At 40.4% G+C, this 22,299-nt stretch overlaps 1 protein-coding gene across 6 annotated transcripts in view; it reads left to right on the forward strand.

Moving 5' to 3' along the window:
- The window catches only part of EXOC2 (exocyst complex component 2), a 203,679-nt gene extending 181,841 nt beyond the window's left edge, over window positions 1–21,838 (forward strand). For 5 of the 6 annotated variants that reach the window (XM_046639503.1, XM_046639504.1, XM_046639506.1 and 2 more), the window contains 5 exons: window positions 7,008–7,063; window positions 9,151–9,273; window positions 15,545–15,606; window positions 18,132–18,191; window positions 20,097–21,838. In XM_046639503.1, coding sequence (XP_046495459.1) covers window positions 7,008–7,063; window positions 9,151–9,273; window positions 15,545–15,606; window positions 18,132–18,191; window positions 20,097–20,190 — 395 coding nt within the window. In that variant the 3' untranslated portion in view covers window positions 20,191–21,838. The remainder of the gene's footprint in view (window positions 1–7,007; window positions 7,064–9,150; window positions 9,274–15,544; window positions 15,607–18,131; window positions 18,192–20,096) is intronic. The other variant, XM_046639505.1, reaches the window with a different exon arrangement.
- Window positions 21,839–22,299: the final 461 nt, after the last annotated feature.

Genomic DNA, 22,299 nt, shown 5'->3' on the forward strand with positions numbered 1-22,299 from the left:
ACTAACATACTTTTCACAAATGGTACTGAGAGTCTCGTCAGACAGGAGCTCTCTGTTTGCAAATACGGGGTTTTTTCAGTTGCTGAACAATTTTATCTCATGCAGTTGCTTTCTTTTGCTAATTTAGAGATGTGAGCTCTGTCCCTTGTGCAAGGTGGTCATGTTTCCTTAACTCTGGGTGTGTCCCCACTAGAATGTAAGCCCTGTGAGGAGAGGAGCTTGTTTTCATTTTTGCTCTTTTTGTGGTCATGACTGTGTCCCTAGCACCTGCAGTGGAGCCTGGCGTGTAACAGCCATAGTCACTCTGTAAATTTTCGTAATGTGTGCCTATTCCAGCGTCGAGTGTCCTTCCTATTTGATTATTAAGAAACTGACAAATATAGCAAGAAAAGACTTCTTTTCCACTTTGATGTATGAAACACAAGACCTTCACTGTTAGAGATGTTATGTGGTCCAGGCTGGCTTACAGGAAGCCCGCCCTGCGAGGGGAGGCCTACAGGTTCTTGCTCAGAGCAGAGATGAGCTTTGTTTTCTCCATGGGGAATTTCCACCCTGGCTACTAGATTAATTGCTAAGTGATAGTCTAGATTGATTCTGTGTGGGTGGGGACACTTTTTTGGTTAAATATTATGACACATTTTAATTTCATATTCAGAGAGTAGAGGAGACGTATATTGTAAATACTTAGAAGCTGTTCTCATTCTTTTGCCTAAATAACATGGAAAGTTGTGGGGGTTTATCTATGGGCAACCTTTTTAAAAACAGTACTTATTGCTACATCATAATAATGTAGCATTTGTCACTCCAAGAAGCAAGTCAGTTTGCCTTATTTTTCCTGCACACACTGTCCACATGGACAGCTCCTTCCCTAGTAGTACCATAAATTTGGCATTTATGGCCCACTACTGTTAGAGCTGAAACTAAAACCCAGGTTTCCTAACATATCTACTGAGTATTCACTATGTTCTAATGTATCTGAGCATCTTCCTAAGTATCTATCATGTAGTGACCATTCAGGAAATATTTGATAGTTTATTATTGCAAATAAGCTATTTGCTTAATTAAGTATATAGCTAGAAAAATAAAGCACGTTTGGAAAACAAATATATTTAGCATCAGCAATATTCTATTTTGCTATACTTTATTCGAATTGTATTTTTCAAATGAATCCTGAAAAATTATTTCAAAAGGATTGTTTTCTTAAATCCTATGAGAAATGAGAGATGCATGCTGTAGCAAAGAGTACCTCCTTCACACATACACTAAGGCACTTACATTTTTAGTGGATGGCTCAAATGCAGAATTATATAACATAGAATCCTACATATGTTAAAATTTTTCTCTGATGCATTTATTCACTCATTCATTCACTTAACAATTTATTTAAGAGAGTTAAGTCCTAGGAACTTAGTAGTGAGCAAGATGTACATGGTCTTTGCTGTCTTTCATTTTTTTCATTCATAAATATTTTTGAACATCTGCTACAGGCCAGCCACTGTGGTAGGTACTGCAGATACAAAAGTCAGTGAGGAGCCGTCCCATGCTTGTGGAGCTTGCAACTAGCAGGGGGGATAGATGTTAATCAAGGAGTCACACAGACAAGTTGAAAGCTGCAGCAGTGGGAGGAGAGGGACCCGGCGCAGAGAGGACATGAGAGGGCTGTCTAAAAGCAGGCCCTTGGAGATGCAGGGAGAGCCCTGTCTCCCTTCTGCTGACGGCTGCTGTCTGGCAGACGTACCGTTAGCCTCTTTGTTTAATAAATGGTATTTCTCTTTTATAAAGGAGAAAGCTGCAAGTCAGAGCCATTCAGAAACTTGCCCTAGGGTGACTGATTAGTAGTAAGTAACGTGTGTATTTGAGGTCAGCATCTGCTTTTGTCCACATATAGAATTCTAACTCATTCAGGCCATTGCTCAGATGTCACCTTAGGAGGCAGTTCTTCCCTAGCCTTCTCTAGTATGTGATGTTCAGCCATTCTTTTCAAAACAAGTGCAAAGTATAACAAAAGAGTTCCACTAAAATTCCAACTTCCAGAGACTTTTGTGTAAATTAGCAAAATAAGAGTATCATCAAAGGCAAATCTCTCCAGTAATAGCACATCCCAGTAACGTTTGATACTGCATCTGGGCTGTCTGCTGCTGTCAGGTTCTTAGAGTGCACGTTCAGCTGTTCCAAGACTCCTGGTGCCATTCAGATGAACGTCACCCACCATCGGTGTGCTGCAGCTGGGTGACAGTCATGACAGGTAATCATCCAGACTTCTACATCATGTATTTCAGAAAGAGAAGTTAGTGTGTTGTTCTGGTCATCATGCCTTTTGCCCAACTATTTATGTCTTTTTTTATTTAAAAAAACATAGCATCTGAAATATGTGTACTGCTTTAGAATTGGCAAAATGCTCCTTATCGCTAAATGATAAGCTCTCTTAGGGTGGGATCACAGCTATTTTGTTTTTGTTTTTGTTTGCTGAAGAATATTTGCCTTGAGCTAACATCTGTTGCCAGTCTTCCTCTTTTATTTTGTATGTGAGCTGCTGCCACAGCATGGCCACTGACACGTGATGTAGGTCTGTGCCTGGGAACCAAATCCAGGCTGCTGAAGCAGAGCATGCCAAACTTAACCACTAGGCCGTGGGGCTGGCCTGGGGTCATGTCTATTTTACTCACCACCACCTGTCAGTGGCTAGGATATAACAGATACTCCACAGATATCTGAAGAATGAGGGAATAAACATGTATTACATTTCATAACAGCTTTGTTAACAAAACAGGTATTGTAATCTCTACATTTTGCAACGTAAGCAGTTATCTAAAAGATGAACTGATTTTTGTCTGAGCTCTATCATTAGTGCATGAGTAAGCCACAACTTGAATCCAAAGTCTTCTGACTTTACACTGAATGTTTTCTGTCACTTCAGTGAACTTAGAAGTCATCATCAACCGTTAATGTTAATAATATTAAAATTAGAATAAAACGTAGTGGGAAGAGAATGAACATATACCACAAAACTTAACTACAAAATTGTCCCTTTGTCGCAGCCATGGACCTTTTTAAAATAGTACCATAACCAAAAACCAAATCCTAGTACTACCCCCAGGCACCATGACTGTGGTCCCTTTAAGGTCATTCTTCACTTCATTCTGCCATCCTCTTCAAGACCTCAGCCACTTTGATAACAAGTGTGTATACAGGTTTTCTCTGACAGCTCCTGAATCTCAGCGACATCTTTCTTGCTTTCCAAATGTAACCCTTCCATTAAAGGAAAAGACTTCCAAGTTTAGCTCAGCTGTCAGTGAAATCACAGGGAAGACCCAAGTTTACGTTTCCCAAAACCCAGATCTGTTCTCTTTCAACTCTTGAGTTTGTGAATTTCCATCCTTTTGGCATGATTTTCAAGTAATTCCGTTTTCCCTGTCAGACAAGAGCAAAGTGGCCACTCTAGCCACCAAAAAGAAGATTGCTCCCTGCTGCCAGCTGTGTTTTGATGGTCATTTGACGTGAGTGCCACCTGGGGCGGGTGGGGCAGCCTCTGGCACTGCCGCTGCCCTGGGCACCTTTTGGTGGGACAGAGCTTTGAAGGAGCGGACATCCCCCTACAGGTGGATTTGGAGCAATGCTTTGAAACAGAAAACTTAACAGGCAGTTAAACCCGAGGGGTTAATCTGCGTTTAGTTTTTTAGAAACATCTGAAAGTCTCGGTGTGGGCCCCTGAGAGAGTCCCGGGTGCGGGCTGGAAGTGGAGGGCTGGTGAGTGGGTGTGACGTTGGCTTTGTGTCTCCTTAGGCTGATAACCAGCTTTAGAGTGGCGTGAAGAGAGAAAGGAATTGAAATTCTTAACTAGGAAGACCACAGAGATCTTATCTGTTTCATGTTTATGAACCTTCAGACCTCAGTCCCTAGATGCCAACGCTGTCTGGTCTCCAGGCCCAGTGCCCTGACTTTCTCCGCCCCTCCCCGAATACTGGTCTTTAACCTTTGAAGAACTTCATAAAATAGAGATTGCAAGGAAACTTTTCACAAATTAGTTTAAATTGGAATACAAAGATTTTATTGTAATATAAAACCCTTTCATATAGCCATCTAGCACATTTTTGCTACGTACAACTTGCACACATACGTGAACCCCAGTAAATTAGGGAAAACGTAATAAGTAAGCACCCTGGGGTCTTACACATGTTGGGGTATGTACCTATTCTACTTGAACGACCTGACGCCTCTCTCCCTTTAATGTGCGCCTAGCAGTGGCTCCATGGAGTAGGATCTCAACAAATTTATGGTAGATGAATGAACGAGAGCCTCAGCTGTTCCCCTAGAACTGACAATTTCAGCCGAGCAGGCAATAAAAGACACTTATCTCTGTTTAACACAACGGGTAGCTTTTTGGAGAGAGGTGGTCAATTAAATTGAAGTTTGGATTGTTCTGGTATGGCACCAGCATGCCCACCGCTTTGGAGCCCCGCCTCACGCAGCTGCTCTCTTCAGCTATGTTCACCTTAATGCTCCCCTCGGAGGCCTGCTGGCCGGGCACGAGCGTGGCCAGGGGCTCTGTTTCTTCTCATCCCCAGCACCACACACTTGTTCCCTGTCTTTTCCCAACAGTGCCACTCACCCCTTGAAGTGGTTGTTTGTTGTTGGCTTTTTGTGGGGCAGGGGGACCAATTATTTCATCTTTTTCTATTCATAAAAATAAAGTCTCCAAGAAATGCAAAATTGTTCTACTTGTCCAAGGTGAAGGCTCTGTGCTCCTCCCAATATGTTATCCTTGTGAAACCTGTGGTCAGCCTAAAACAGGAAGCTTGATTTTTCTTTTTCAGATTTTCTGTCAACAGGAATATGGTTCTTATGGTTGAAAGTACGCTGTGCTTTTCTTCTTAGTGTTCACAGCCTTGTCTTTAGAATGGTACTGAGTAATTTAGGCGCATCTCTTCTGCAGGGTGTTTTATTAGTAATGCTTAGTCCGGTGGGTTTGCCAGGAAATGTTTTCCTCTCAGGGTCAGAGTGGGAGTTGAGTTTACAGCATACTGTCACTGAGCATGTGACCTTGACTTGCTTCATTCTAAGTTTAATTTTCTGCTTTTTAGTCAGCACTCTGGCCCACTCTTGTCTTTTACATTGAAGAATTTTAGAAGTAAAAACTGCCCTCGCATTTCCAGTCATCATTGCTAGAACCCGAACTTCTGATACTTGTTCACACAGTAGCACTGACAGGACCCTGGTTTTCACAGAGAGCAGAGACCGTTGCATTTATTACTCTCATGTTCCTTAAATCCTTGTTGGCCTAATATCGTGCTTATGTTTGTATTCACTGTAGCCGTCTTCTGGGTGCGTGTGCATGTGCGTGTGCCAAGTCTCCCTGGGGTGGCGGTGTGGAGAGCTGGAGCTGAGCGCAGTGATGACGGGCTCTTGGCCAGAGCGCCCTCCCCTGCCCCTGCCCCTGCCTCAGGGAGAGGGCGGGCCGAGGCGTGCCGGCCCTGCTGGTCTGGGTCGTCAGGGACAGATGGCACAGCCGGGTTCCCCTTGTGCCCTGACACAGCAGGTGACCATCCGAGGGAACCTGCCTGGGGTGGCTTTCCTCTCACGGAAAGAAGGCTTCTCTGCTCTTGAGCGCAGGCCTGTTTGTGTCACTTCCACTTAACAACATCACCTTGCATTCTCTCCTACCTCCCAGATAAGACTGCTTACCTTGCAATTATCCTTTCTCACAGAAAGAATCAACTAATTTCTGGACTATATTTAATTATCTTCAGTCAGCTTTCTCAGTTACGCCTTCAGCAAAATATAAGTAGTAACACTTGAACCTTCTTATCCCAAAGAAATACATATGAAATTGGCTTCTCAAAAGAAAAAGAGTGCACCCGTGTATACCACATAGTATATGACAGAATCCGAAGTTAGTTATATATTTAATATCTGCAAATGCCAATTTAAAAAGTTGCTTACTGTTCTTGGCCTTTATCTCAACTGTCCTCAATAATCAGTAGCTTGGATGACATTTTGGGAAAAGATCCTCCTTGATATCCTTACTGCTAACATTCATGACTTTACAATACAGTCGAGTTTGCTCTGTTTTATAGAGAAGGAATTATCAGTATATGCACTTCATTCTAGAAGGCATTCTGAAACATTATTCTACTCCAAGGAAAAGTAGTTGTTTTGGAGTTACAATAAAGCAGCATTTTGTTTCTTGCAAAATCATGGTAATGAAAGCTCTTACTGAGTACTGAGAACCCCAGGACCAGTTGCGTGTGTTATCTCCTTCAGGCCCGCTGTTCTCAGACTCACTGACAGGAGAGAAAGCTGGGCCCACAGGCTTCTCATCAGAAGTCACAGTTTTAGGTGATGAAGCTGGGGTCTGGTCCAAGATGATCTGACTTCTGACCTCTGCACTGTTCAATCTTGTGTGCCTACTTTTGAGTGAAGTAGTGTTCATTAATTCTGTACCATCCTGAAATCTTGCATTTTATCCAATCTTTAACTTGCTTTACAGAATCAGATTGAGTAGTTTTGTCAGAAGTTTCCCCCAGAAATGATTTCTTAAGATCAAAATAGTCATCCAGCATAATAATTTGACTGTTAACTTTGGAGTAAGATGCTATAATAGATATTTTGCATATGTTTTATAAGTTTTGGTAGATATCCTCCTTCTGTCCTCTGTTTTTTGGTATGTTAATGTGTGTGTGTGTGTATACACACGTACATGAAGAATATATATATGAAGAAACTGAAGTACATTTTTAAATTTCAATTTTGAAACAGACCAGCAGTTACAGAAAGTATAAACAATGACAGAAACAGAAAAAGAATGCAAGAAAACTCCTAACTAATTTAATCCTTTTTTAAAACCTATATGAAAATAGTCCTTTCACCATTTGGTTCTCGAAAGGAAATAGTCAGGGTCTTTCTCCTCAGAAAACGTGAAGGCGGTCCTACAGAGCCCAGGAAGGCAGCGGGGGACCGGGAGCTATGTTCCCATTAAATGCCTTTCTCCTCCCCCTTCTTGATTTCAGGTGTCAGAAACTATTTAAAAGAAGCATTGGTGAACATAATTGCCGTGCATGCAGAGGTAAGCTATCATTAGATGTTCCTAAGAGATATGGGTAAGTCGAAAAAAAGAAAAAGAGGCAAATGTGATGGTTTTTATGGTGGTCTTTTTTCCCTTCAGAATATACCTTGGGTAGAAATAAAACACAGCTCTACTTTCATGCAGGCACATGCACATGTGTGGTTTTAACTGAGAGTCTTTTTCTGAAATTGTGTATGTTTTTTCTCATAATTAAAACTAAATTCATTAATATTTGAAAGGTAAGGAGAAGAGAGATTGAAAGGATGTTTTCCCCTTATCTTGAATTGAAAAGGAATGTTAAATCCCTTTATCTTGGAAAATTCATTAACCTCTTTTTAACCAGTATACAAATAAGCATTGATGTCTTACTCACGTAGCAATGTGGTCTTACTTAGTGGCTGGGATTCCAGAAAAGTAGACGCTTGTTAGAAAGATAGGCTCAAAGAGCAGGCTGAAGTTAGGGAGCAGGGGCATGGTTTCCTATCACTGGCTGACCTGGTTACATGGAGATGTTGGTGCTTCTGGTTCACACTAAAACTGGCCCTCACTTGAAGCATCATCATCCTAAGCTTCATACTCACATCCTTAGTTAACATCCTTCTTAGGAGGGCTCTTCTTAGGAACATCAAAAGAAGAGACCACAGATGCCACCGTTATCGCCACTATGACTGCCTGTTCTGTAATTTTACAATCTGTGACTCACTGCTTTGCCAGGACTTTCAGAGTGGCTGTGGCTCATACGCTGATGGCTGACCAGATCAAATGGGGCCACGCAAATATCTTACCATTAGATAATTTCCACTGTTGCTTGAGTGCCTTTTAAACTGTATGCATCTGATATAGGTGCATTTAGGTTTATACCACTCCACTCTCTACATCCAAAAGTATCTGAGATTATCAAGGTAAACTGGAAAAACATGGATAATTAAGGGTAAAGCAAGAGTGACTGAAGGAAACGAAGAGACTGCTACCCCGTTCCTGAACTTGGCTTTCAGTTTGGAGCAACTAGATCAGAAAGAGCAGTATAGTATGTTAGAGTTTGCATTACTCACTGTAACTTCCTCTATAAAAATTGTTTTTTATATGATTTAACGCAGACAGGAATTTGTCTTATATATCTTTTTATAATGAGTAATATATTTTCAACTGTGATTTTATCAAAGATATAAAAATGCTTTCTTGTTATGTTAGCATCCAATAAAATTAGGCTATAGAATTAAAACCTCCACCAGGGGAAGCATTTCTGTGGCAGGTGGACAGGTGGCCATCGGAGGAACAGGGAACACTTGGGAGCTCTCGGTGATGATGGTGATCCCTAAGAGGCAGCTTTGATCACTGTCCTTTATCAACAGCCATGGGCTGATTTGAAGAGATTAAGCTTTTCAGGCCCCATTTTAATTTATCCCATGACTGAAAGTAGAATTTCATTCATAATGTTTATTATTTACAAACATTTTCTTGAACACACATTATGTTGGGGTCGACCCAACGGTTTAATACTGGTGACTCAGTCTGAAAAAAGGAAAAGCTAAAAAGAAAACATGATTTAGTTTAATTTATAAATCAGGATAGTAAAATGTTTCACCACGTTTTTAAATATAGTAACTTAGTTTGAAAATACCAAAATTCAAAGTTTAAAAATAATGTTTTATGTTAAATGAAAGGAAATATATTTAATTCAGCAAATAGTACAACTGGAGACCTTGTTGCCCAACGTAGAATAATGTACCCAGTATGAAACAGTGTTTGTTGCCATCTAAGGAGAGTTTGACCCAGTATTTTTTTTTTAATTGTGGTAAAATATTGAGCCAATATATTTTTATTTCTGTAATTTCCTCTTTAGAAATCATATTTCTTCTTGTGAAAAGGACAAGAGGAACAAGAAGTCTTTAAAACTATTTTTAGTTTGTCAACATCAACAATATCTTTCAAAATTATATTTACCAATATATTTTTAAGAGTATTGTTTTTGTCATGAATCAGTTAATACATCTTCAGTGTGAGTCTGTATCTTTCTTCCATTCATAATTCTGATCCTTTAAGCTGCCACAATGCATCATTTCTTCTTATTTGAAACCTTCCATCAGGTGTTCACTATTTCCAAAGAGTTAGTGCCTCGGGTTCTGTCCAAGGTGGTCGAAGCGGTTTCTGAAGAGCTAAGTCGACTGATGCAGTGTGTTTCTTCCTTCAGCAAAAATGGAGCATTACAGGTACCAAAATCATTCAGTTCCATGTTGAACTTTTATTTTCAGTTAAAACATGAAAGTGTGTCTTGTTTATCAGTCTTACAACATGCAGGCTGTTGTGGTGGCTTAGTGCATCTCCTGATTGGAGACCCACAGCATCTCTCTTGCGTAAGCCACACCCATCATACCTGGTCTGCAGGTCCCAGAGCTTCCGTTTCTTTAGAGTAGAGCAAGACCTTAATGACTCTTGTGAAATTATCTGAATGCAGATTCCTTCTAAAGTTCTGTGATTTTTTTTTTAATTTTACAGTTTTCTTCATTACATTCAATTTCACAGGAAAGTTTTAGCAACTTACCTTTTTTTTTTTTTTAAAGGCACCAGAGTTAACATCTGTTGCCAGTCTTCCTTTTTCTTTTTTTTTCTTCTTCTTCTCTCCAAAGCCCCCCATACTTAGTTGTATATTCTAGTTGTAGGTCCCTCTAGTTGTGCTATGTGGGACCCCACCTCAGTGTGGCCTGATACTTTATATGTAGGATGCCTACCACAGCATGGCTTGCCAAGTGGTGCCATGTCCACACCCAGGATCCAAACCAGCGAAACCCTGGGCCACTGAAGCAGAGTGTGCAAACTTAACCACTCGGCCACAGGGCCAGCCCCTTTAGCAACTTACTTTTAATAAGTTTTTCCAAGGCATTCAATGCAGTTTGCATATAAACGACAAATAACTGTCTCTTTGCACCCATATTTCATTGGTTTATGTTGTAGTTATTTAAATTTAATAATTACAATAACAAATACAACCTCTATAAACCAGATGATTCTTGGTATGCGTAAAATCAAATTGGTAGGAGCCAAGGTGTACAGGCATCTGAGAGAGTGACCTCCTCCTTGTGAGCCTTCAGTGGCCCAGAGCATTGTGAGTGTATTTTTAAAAGATCCTGGCAGTTTGCTTCCAGTAATGTCTGAGGAAGCTCCTATCAAACCAACACGCTACAGATAGCAATTATAATCTTGAATAATATATAAAAATAAAAAATGTAAAAACAAAAACCTGAAGACACCAGAAAATGACCATTAGTGGGCGATGCTGGAAGAAGTGGCACTTGGCTGAATTCCTCACTTTCTATGGATTTTAGTCTGAAGGCAGGCCCAGGGGTGCCTAAAACTCCACAAAACCTACCGTCTTTCTGGCTTGAAGAATAGGATTCAGGGCAGCCACAACTACAGGAAAACAAGCGAAGTATCCCAGAGAGCGGAAAGCAAGAGCCCCCAGTTCTGTGTCTACACTGTGAAATTCTCTAGTTGGCCCCTAAACTACATGTGCATGGTCATACTCCACTCGTGCCAGCCCGATTAAGGCTAGAAGAACTGTAGCAAATTGAAATGCTGCCCAAGAGCCGTGAGTTTTCAGTTTGAGTCCAAAGAAGTTAATTGCTTGCTAAAACAAACAACAAAAATCAACACTCTTCAGAGGTGTATTACAGAATCCAGAGTCTCCACAACATAACATTCACGATGTGCAGGATTCAATGCAAATTTAATTAAGATGCACAACCAAAGCAAACAGGAAAATGTGATCCATTGTCAATAAAAAAGACAATCAGCTGAGACCAACCTCGGACTGACCTGGTTGTGGGAGCTCGAAGACAGAGGTTCCAGAGCAGCTGTGTCCAGTGATGGAAGAAGGCTGTGCTCCTCATGAATCGATGGGGAAGCTCAACAGAAAAATAGAAACCCTAAAAAGGAACTAAATGTAAATTGTGGAAGGGAAAAAATACAATGTATGATTTTTTAACAGCAGAATAGAGAGGACAAAAGAAAAAGTCAGTGAATTTGTAGATTAGCAGAAATTATCCAATATGAAGAACAGAGAAAAGAACAATTGGGAAAATATAAACAGAGTTCTGGGGACCCCTGAGACAATGTCAAGAGGTCTAACATACATGTAATTCAATTTCTAGTCCACACATGATAGGGTGGTCAACATCGTTAGTTATCAGGGAAATAAAAGCTAACACTATAATAAGATACCATTATATGTCCACAGGATGAAAAAAATTAAAGACTGAAAATACCAAATGTTGGCAAGACTGTAGAGAAACCTGGGCTCTCACACGTTGTTGGGAATGTAAAATAGTATACCTACTTTGAGAAAAGCTCTTGCAGTTTCTTTTAAAACTAAGTATACACATACCCAGCCATTCCAATCCTAGATGTTTAACCAAGAGAACTGAAAATGTATGTCCGCGAAAAAAACTTATATGAGAATGCTCATAGCAGTATTATTCATAATAGCCAAAAACTGGAAATAGTCCAGATATCCCTCAACAGAAGAAACAAACTGTGATAGGTTAATAAAACCAAATACTGTTAGGCGTTAAAGAGGACAGTCTACTGGTCCCACCTGGATGCATCTCAGGAGCACTCAGCTGAGTGAAGGGAGCCTACACAAAGTTCATTTCATCCACATGAAATTCTACAACAGATGAAACTAATCTATGGTGGGAAAAAAAATCTCAGGACAGTGCTTTCCTCTGGTTGGTTGAGATTTACTGGGGAGGAGCCTGAGTTCCTGTGCCTTGATAGGGTTCCCATTGCACAGGCGTATGCATCGGTCAAAACTCATCAGATGGTACCCTCTAAGATTTGTCTGTTGAGTAGTACATAAATTTTAACTCAAAAAATAAAAACAGAATTGAAACAGTCTACCCAGTTAATGGTGCATGGTAAAGTACATCACAACAATATGGTGGATTGATAATGGATAGGTATGTGATAGTCTTAGTAAATGTTAATGGAGACTCTGGGTATATAGGTGTTCACAGTAAAATTCTTTCAAGTCTCTATATGTTTGAAATTTTTCATGCAAAAATATTGGAGGGGCAAAAGGAATGGAGAGCTCGTTAATTTGGCAAATTGGTTAGGGGAAAATCTGTTACAAATGTTACAGAAACTTCTGCTGTATTTCCAGTTGTCACCAGTTTTCTCTAAAAATTTGATGGATCAGACCTTTGATATTATAAAGTTGAAAGGTGATGATTATTATTAATAGTTCTATCAAAGGAGATCAGTAGCATAAATTGTGTAATACTGAAGATTAATTAAAAGGAAATTGCAGTAGCTACAGAGGCCTAGCAGTCTTGGAAGTATAACACAAATCTCCCCTTGCTGAGAATTAGCTCTGTGACCTGTTCGCCTGATGGCTAAATTCCTCTCAGAGCTAGCAGGAAGAGGGCAGGAAGAAATATCAGAATCAACTGGAGAACGTGTTTGATGTATGGCATCCAGGAGGCTGCTGGCCGCCATCACTGTTTCAAGTCTAATATTCTGATACGTCCTAGAGACTGGGCAGTCGTTTCTATTTTCAAAAAGTTCAAATGAGTCTAAACCCTGGCTTCACGCTCACCCTCTGAGATGACTGTATTAGACTTCCTTCTTGTGAGCAGAGCACTCTGAGAGGGGCCACATGTTAGTCTTTACTAGTCACTCACATCAAGGCCAGTGCATCCGTCTTAGAACCTTCTGGAGAGCCAGTGTAGAGAGGGCTGGAGTGACGGTTTGGCAACTCTCACTGATCTTTTAGCACGACATTTTCTGGCATACACTTCTATTTGTATTATATAAATATCCGTAGCTTTTATAATTGGCCTAATTCATAGGTTAATTTAAACACCTTATCACTTTGTTTGAATGAAATTTCTACATGAAGATTAGCCTTAGAGGGATTTAATCATTCTCCTAAAATATTCAGCTGAAAGTTCTCCCTTATTTTTTCAGTTTGGTATTTTCCTTGTAGATCTGTTTTTGTATCTACTGGAATATAAACAATAGAGACAGATTGTCATACATATGCTTTCTGGTTACAAACTGTTCCTCAGGCTTCTAAAGCATTGAAAAAGGAAACGAAACAATTGCTTCCCAAACAGAAAAAAATTTCACTGAACATCCTGTATCTTATATAAATCAGCTTTTGTCTAGATTGGTTACAGAATTTCTAATTAACTCTGCTTTAAAGAGCTAGCCATACCTTTTCTCATTGTCTATGTCTTCTGCACTCCTGGAGACTATGGACTGTTTCTCCTGAGCATCACCCACACTGAGTCAGAGGCAACACGTGATGCGGGCTTCCCCATCGGAGGCCGTTCTAGACCTCCAGGGACAACTGAGCTGTATGTAAAGTCACACTTCTTCACGCTTGCAAAGAATTGTAAGCTTTGGGTTAGCTTTTCCCTTAAAAGTTTTATGCAGATATAATTCATATATCATACAATGTGTCTACAAGATAAAAAGTATATAATTCAGTGATTTTTTTTTTTACTATGTTCACAGAGTTGTGCAGTCATCACCACAGTCAGTTTTAGAACATTCCATCACCCCAGAAAGAAACCCCAGACCCATTAGCAGTCACTCTCCATTTTCCTGCCACCCCCTAGCCCCAGCCACAGAAAAGCACCAGTCGGCTTTCTCTCTCTGATTTGCTATCTCTATGATTCACCTATTCTGAAAATTTCATATAAATGGAATCGTACAAATATGGCCTGTGTGACTGGCTTCTTTCCCTTAGCATATTTACAAGGTTCATTCATGTTGTAGCATGTACCAGGACTTCAATCCTTTTTATGGCTGAATAATATTCCATTGTATAAATGTATCACATTTTATTTGTCCATTCATCATTTGATGGGCATTTGCATTGTTTCCACTCTTTGGCTAATATGAAGAGTGCTTCTGTGAACATTTGTGTACCAGCTTTTATGGACATATGTTTTCATTTCTCTTGGGTGTATGCCTAGTGGTAGAATTGCTGGGCCATACGATTACTCCATGTTTAATCTTTTGATGAGCTGCCAGAGTGTTTTTAAAGTGGCTGCACCACTTTACTTTCCTACCAGGAATCCATGAAGATTCCATTTTCTCCACATCCTCACCAATACTTGGTACTGTCTTATTGATTATAGATACCATAGTGTTTGTGACATGGTATCTTATTCTTGGGGTTGTCTTTTCACTTTCTTGATGAGCACAGAAGTTTTTAATTTTGATGAAGTCCAATTATCTATTTTTTTCTTTTGTTGCTTATACTTTTTCTTTTTTTGCAGAAGATTAGCCCTGAGCTAACATCTGCTGCCAGTCCTCCTCTTTTTGCTGAGGAATACTGGCCCTGAGCTAACATGTGTACCCGTCTTCCTCTGTTTTATGGGGGATGCCTGCCACAGCATGGCTTGATAAGCATTGTGTAGGTCCATACCCGGGATCCGAACCAGAGAACCCTGGGCCACCAAAGCAGAACCTGTGAACTTAACCGCTAGGCCCCAGGCTGGCCACTTGTTGCTTATACTTTTGATGTCATTTCTCAGAAGCTTGCCTAGCCCAACATCACGGAGATTTACTCCTGTTTTCTTCTAAGTGTTTTATAGTTTTATCATTTACATTTAAGTCTGTCATCTATTTTGAGTTAAGTTTTGTGTAAGGAAGGGATCCGACTTCAGTGTTTTGCATGTGGATGTCCAGTTGTCCCAGCACCATTTGTTGAAGAGACCGTTCTTTCCCCATTGAATGATCTTGGCATCTTTGTTGAAAATCAATTGATCATAAATTTAAGGGTTTATTCCTAGACATTCAGTCCTATTCTGTTGATCTTTATGTCTGTCCATATGCCAGTGCCACACTGTCTTGATTACTGTAGCTTTGTAGTAAGTTTTAATATCAGAAAATGTGAGTTTATCCTAGTGTGTTATTCCTTTTCAGGATAGTTTCGTCTGTATGAGATCAACTTGTCAATTTTTGTTTAAAAAAAAAAAAAAGCTGTGATTTTAATCTGCATTTTTGTGATTAAAGTCAGTGTGCCTGGAAGGGCATAGGTGTGAGGAAGTAAACCAACCCACTTCCTCAAATCTGTGGGGGAGGGGAATAATTCAGGGACAGTGTTTCAGACTTTCCTTCCTCTCACAAGCAAACTACAAGAAAAATTACTGGTTAGATAGTAAATACAGATTGCTGGAAAATCTTTGCACAGTTTGTACCTTTCATAGCAAGGTATCTGGCTCCCTGCCTTCACACAGTCATACTTGACTATGAGTTAATTTTCAGTAGAAGGAAATGTTGTCACAGCTGATCTCTTTGGACTGTTTTGGAAAGTCCGTTCATAACTGACGGTCCCCAGGGCAGTGAGAGGAACGACACGCCTGCGGTATTTCGCCGACCCCGTCCCTGCAGACCGTCGCCTCACCACTTGTTTCTATTTGGTCATGAATGCGGTTGCCTATTGTCACTTTGTCCTTTTCTCCTCTTTAGGCAAGGCTTGAAATCTGTGCTTTGAGGGATACTGTGGCTGTTCACCTGACGTCTGAAAGCAAGTGAGATACTAAATGTTCTTGTTCTGAGCACTTCCTTAAAAACAAGCCTGTCTTCTATTGTATAAAATCCTCTGTAAAGACAACTGATCGGAGGGAATGCTCACGGTCCTGCGACATGAGAAAGTTTGTATTTCATTGATCAATTTTTTACTGAAAAAACATAGACCTACAAAAAGCCAGGGACTCCTGAGAGGGCTTCTTTGTAGCATAATACAAAGGAAGACAAGTTTAATAGAATTGTCTGTTTTTCATTTGCTCAGATAAACCTTAGTCTCATAAATGAGGCAGCAGAACATCACATATTTAAAACAAGGAGAGAATAAGAATTGAGTCTTAGTCTATTCATAGCAGACTCTGAAGGGCAGTTCACGCGTTGTAAATATCAGCATAAGAGGAAGCCTTGTGGTTTCTCTGCAAAATTTTGTAGTGGAAATTTGATGATAATTTTTAGCTGTTTTGAATGAAAGTCAGGATTTCCTATCATTGAAGTATCAGTAAGTGAACTGAAACAGCACTAAGTATTCGTCTATTCAAGATTGTTTACTCCACTGCAGAATTAACTAGGAAACACTGGGTTGTATTGTGAATGTGCCTGAGAAGCCAAGGAGTATTCACATAGAATATTGAAGGGTACTTCGTGCGATATACTTATTCATTCATTTTCAGCTTTGATAACATGGCTTATGCCATCATTCTTACTGTCATCATCACAACTGAAAATTTTAAAATTTTACAATTTTTCCGAAGTTAGCTTCTTTCTTCTGTTCATCACGACTGACCAGAAGCTGTTTGTAGATGGCTCCCATGTTAGTTACTTAACCACATCTTTTCCCAACCATCGTTTTTCTGTACAAAGTGCTCAAAAATAGATGATAGTACCCAGTCCATATTTGATGTGTATGCATGCTTTGTGTAAGTACCTGTGTGTTTATTCCCACTAAATTAACTTTTCGTAGCCTAAGTTCTTCATCTATGAAAAGAAGATAATACTATTTTCTAGGCAAAGTTATGAGAGAATTAAATGAGAAAAGATGTCAAGTCACCTTCTAAACTGCCAGTGCACTGCAAATAATAGGCACTATCATCTTCAGCATCGTCAGTATTGTCATAGTGTAAAAATAAGGAGTAGCGGCCTTGCCTTTCTTCTGATGCTGGAGACTCCGTCCATATCAGGAAAGAGAAGAGCCGACTTCATACTGGGAAGGAGCTGAGTGTGGCCGCAAGCCACAGCCTGCCCCCGCCCTCAACCCTCCCCCCCACTTCAGACTGCTGAGGCTGCCCATGGCCAGGGTTTAGGACCCTGTTGGGATGTTGCGATCTCTCTATATGTTGCTGTCATATCAGCCCCTGGTTTGAGAAATATTGCTCAAAAAGTATATTTCCTGGTATACTGATGAGGATGTTTTTCAAAGACCACTTAAAAGTCAAGAATAATTACATTTAGTATTTAGTTCTTCACCTTAGTCAACCAGTCATAAAAGAAGAAGAGATAAGAAGTTAAGAACTGTTCCTCAGTGAACAGGAGAAGTTATTACTAAATAATCTCCCCTAAAATGCTTTTCATTTGATTCAGTAATTTTTCTGGTACTTCTACTTAAAAAAGTTAAACATACCAGATTGTTGGCTTTTTATTTATTTTTTTTTGGTGAGAAAGATTGGCCCTGAGCTAACAGCCATTGCCAATCCTCCTCTTTTTCCTTGAGAAAGATTGTGTCTGAGCTAACATCCATGCCAGCCTTCCTCTGTTTTGTGTGTGGGATGCCGCCACAGCATAGCTTGATGAGTGATGTGTAGGTCTGTACCCAGGATCCGAACCCGTGAAGCCCAGGCCACTGAAGTGGAGTGCATGAACTTAACCACTGTGCCACTAGGCTGGCCCCACAAATTGTTGGTTTTTTAATTTTCCATTTTTCATGAAATGAAATGATGTTGAATTTTTAAAATATACATATACATCTCTCCGTTATCCTACAGATTTTAAATATAATAAAAACTAAATGCTATAAAGATGGTGTTCAGTTATTAAAAGATATTGGCTGTAAATCAGGCCTTGTACATGTCAATACTGTAAATGTCCCCATATGCATAATCTTTCACAAGATCATCCCTATTTCTACTTAGTTTCTTTTCTTTCTTACCAGTTGCTTTATCTGTAGTTGTTTTGTTTTGAAAATAAAGACTTTTTTTAATTAAACGTATCCACATTAAACTCTCATCTACCATGAGTAACATCCTTTTGTAAAAAATCAGTTTCTCCTTTAGCCTTTCACGTTGTTTTGTTTCCTAGTCAAATTTATCTGACCTGCTCCTACAAGGCCTCTCTCTGGTAGCTAACTCTACCCTCACTTTTACTTTTACTTTTTCTATTGTTTTTCACTTTTACTTTTTCTCCTATTTGTACATGCTTCACTGGCTTATATTGATTTTTTTATGTTTAAGACATTCTTGAGAATTTTTAATGGGCTCTTAATTCCCCTTGGGAGTATGAAAGAAATTTCAACTTAAATGTGCCATTTCTGTTCCAGGTCTAGTTTCAAACAGGCTTTGGAAGCCCTACCTCAGCTCTCAAGTGGAGCAGATAAAAAGTAAGTTCGGTATGCCATTCTCAGGGGCTAGACAGACGTGCTGAACAAGGTTTTGGTTTAAGGAAGAGCAAGCCTTAATAGTCCTTGGCAGCGTGCATTGCGTTAGCTGTACCTGCCCGTCTCAGAAGTGACAGGGTAAGGTACAACCTTCTGGGTTTATGACCATTTAGAAAGTGGTTCTCTTGTTTTAGGTGACTAGGGCTGAAAACTCATAAGAAAGTTTATTTTGACTCACTCAGTAAACTATGTTATTGTCTTAAATTCTCAAGAAGGTAATACTTAGAGAAATTTAAAAGAGAGGACAGCCCAGTAAAGGGCAGGCCTCAGTGATTTTTCTCCTCGGCAGTGTACATTTTGTGCTCCATATAATATGAAGTATTAAGAAAGAGTAGATTTGTATATATGACATAATGAAGTTGTATATGTTTCATTAATGCTGTACTAATGATCTCAGCCTGAGTTTAAACTTTGTTACTCACATAACAGGGGATTCTGGCCTGAGACAAAATCTAGGCCGGGCAGATTTCGTAAATGCCCAGCCTACCCTCCGCTGAGGGAGCGCAGACATTGTTGCTCCGTGCTCCTTCACCAACCGCAACTGAAGTTCACCTGCCTTTGCATTTGGCTCACCAGTCCCCAGGCAGATATTGATGGTGTTTTTCCTGCATGAAAAACTGGGTGTGGGCTCTGTGATCTGGCACAAGTGAATGTTGTGGAGAGGGAAGGCAGAGAGAACAGGTGGGGCCTGGGCCAGTGGAGGAGAGTGTCGCCTGGACACTTGGCCTGAGCTTGGAAGAATGAGCAGCAGATGAGTTCTTTGGCCTATATGTTCCTTGTGTGTGTTCCTAAATGGGCGAGTGGATGGCTGTGTAACAGTGCCCTCCCTGAACCCTGTCTTCCCATTTCCTAATCCCTTCTTCTCTTGCTGACTTTCAGCCTCTATCTGAATTGGTTCCCAGCCCTGTTCATTTCTTTAAAATAAATATGATAAAAGATTAAAACAGTCACTATTATCTTAACATGTGGAGCATGTCTCAAAAGGCTAGTGCTTGAGAGCCAGGAACAGCAGACCCCCTGATAGGGTCCTGGATCGGGCTGTATTTTAGGCTATGGTTGGGACAGTCTTCTAATGCCAAACACTGTGAAACCATGAAATCATCTCTTGACCCCAGTACCAGTAAGCCCATTTCTTGGTTGCTTCATCTGAACCAGGTGAACTTAAGATCCCTTCTGGTGCTAAAATTCTATGCATAATCGGACAAGTTAAGGGAAAAATTGAGTTATCAAGTAGTAGAATGATTTGCCAGTGGAGTTAGAACTAACTCAGATTTTTCTGGTGTTTAATTCACCACTTTAGTTCACCACTCTCCAATATTTGTTACAGACAAAAATGCAAAATAAGAGGAACAGAAAATAGACCTAGAGTTCCTGAGGGGTGGGGATAAAGAGAAAGGTGACTAAAGGGGCAGCATCAGAGAATTTGGAGCCTGACAGAACTCTTCCGTATCCTCACTGTGGGGGTCGCTGGACTGCTAAGATGTGTTGATCAACATTCATTGAACTGTGCACCAGCCAAAGTGCATCAGAGTGGGCATGAATTTTTGAAAGGTGAATTAAAGTACAGGTCCAAACATTAACCTTTTTAGGGAGGAATCTAATTAATCTAGGGGAAGTGGACAGGAGGGAGATTTTTATATATAAACATAAATATGTACATAGATGTCTATTCCTATTAACTACCTTCTTTGATCGACTTGTTTCTGTTATTGAGTTAAGAAACCATGGATAAATAACTTTTTCAGCAAGCAGAAGCCAAAGCTGGGCAGTCGGCAAGCCTGCGTGTGTTCATGTTGCTGTAGGCAGCCTTCCTTCTGCCAGACTGTAACGTGGTGTTTCTCCCTGCAGGTTATTGGAAGAGCTGCTGAACAAGTTCAAGAGCAGCATGCACTTGCAGCTTACCTGTTTCCAAGCTGCTGCTCCACCCATGATGAAAACATAACGCTTCCAAAATAAGGGCAATCCAAAGATAACATGTAATAAAACCATTCACTTTCTTAAGTGCCCTAAAGGTATTTGGTGTATAAAGCATTAGATTTGCAATTTCTCTCTCTCTCTCTCTCTTTTTTTTTTTACCCCAAATTCGTAGCTTAGAAAGATGTTGGTATATGTTTTATTTCAACCAGAGTGACCTTATTTGAAGTGCCAGAGCAGTATTTGTTTTGCCACTCTTACTGCATTAGGTCCTGGATGACTCTGGTGGCTTGTTACCAAGTGTCTCCTGGTGAGTGCTGCGGGAGCGTGGCTGCAATGTTCACAGGGGCATCCTCGGTGTCACGTGCACTCGACTTTGAGGATCAGCAGCTTCCAAGGCACACAGAGAGATTGACGAGAAGAGATTTGGGAAGTTCTGTATAGACATCTTTGGAGCTTTAACTGTCCTAAACTGTACAGCTGTTCTTCAAAACTTTATTTCATTCAAATAGCTCTAATCACCTAATTCAAGTGGGCTTTTAGAAAAACTTGTGGTCTGCATGAAAACATAATATCTGGGGTAGGTTATTTGTGGTCCAGATGTCCATGAATTAATTTTGCGTTTTGCTGCCTAATTTTTATTTTTCAAAGTGCTGAAACATTAAGCACCTTTGCATGTAGTTTTTTTTTTTATCTCACTCACTGTTAGTTTGCTGTGTCACCCGACGTCGATGTGTCCTGTCCCTGAGGGGCCCATTGTTGCATGTGACGGGCTTGGGGACCAGTAGGTGCTGTCCGGAACAGCTGCAGGCCTCCCATCTCCTCAAGAACAGCAGGCCCTGTGGTGGCGCATCACTGTCTGCTCCTTCCCCTCTGCCGGTTTCTTTTCTCTCCACCACTTCTTACCCTTTCAAGTATCTTGCTCAGTAGCTAAAAGAACACTGCCCTGGCACAGTCTGTGTTTTCTGAGGCTTTGAAGACGCTCCTCAGTCACCAGGCTGTAGGAGCTGCTGGTGAACCGTGAGCTGTCTGTCCTGCATCGGCTGCTCACTTCCTTTACCGGAATAGTTGCAGGGCACTGTGACCTCTTTCAGAGTCAGTTTCCCTAGCTGACTGACTTCATCATGCCATTTGCTTCAGAAAACTGAGTAATTCTCTATTTGTAGTCTACTTGTCAGGATTTTCACATTTTTCTTTGGGTATCACAGAATCCTCTTTTTTTAATGCTGAAATTAATATCTTTATTAATAAAAGTAATTTTAGAGTACAGGATACACAGTACCCATTTCAAATAAAAATAAGTCAGTGTTGTTTTGTTTGTTCATTTGGTGTATGGGGGGAAATCACAGTAACTAGAAGTAAAAGTTTAATCTTTTACAAATATGCTTGGTAAAGCTTATTAAGAAATATATGGGATATTGTCTCTCCTAAGCCATTTCACTGTTGTATCTAACTTGACTATAAACTAAATTGCAAACTGCAATTCTGAATGTTTGTGTATTTTAAAAAGCTAGTTCAGAGCATTCAGCCATTAAAAAATGTATCTTCAACACCAGATGTAATTTAGTTGACATTTTTTCCCTAAGCCATCTTTATTTCAACATTTTTATTAGCTGTATATGTCTTTTTATATGTCTAGTTTTAACACTCAAAATAAATACTTAAATTCTGGTTTACTTTTTATTTGTTTTATCGTTGTCAGAAGGTGTTCCTCAGGTGTCCTGCTAATTCTCTGCTTGCTGGGGGCTTTCCATATGCTAAGCATTGCACTAAGTCATGTTGTTCAGCCCTCCCAACAGCCTTATGACCACCTGATGGTGGTATTATGTCCATTCTGCAGATGAGGAAGTCAGGGCTCAGAGAGAGGTTACTGGTTTCTTGAGGACTATGAGGCTGGTCGGGAGGGGTGTGTGTCACACTCAAAGTTGTCTGGCTTCCTCACTCCATAACTTCAACACTGCCCATTCTTCCTTCCAGCCAAACATGCCTTCTGCTTCCCCTGCCCCAGTGACATGGCTCAGGGAGCACGCAAGCACCAGAGGATACTCAAACTGAAGCAATATAGGGACAGCTGAGTGCTCGATGGCTCGCAGAAGGGAGGGTAGGCACATAAAAACCCCATACTCAAATGAGGTGG

This window comes from Equus quagga, chromosome 15 (assembly GCF_021613505.1).
Source record: "Equus quagga isolate Etosha38 chromosome 15, UCLA_HA_Equagga_1.0, whole genome shotgun sequence".
Classification (NCBI taxonomy): domain Eukaryota; kingdom Metazoa; phylum Chordata; class Mammalia; order Perissodactyla; family Equidae; genus Equus; species Equus quagga.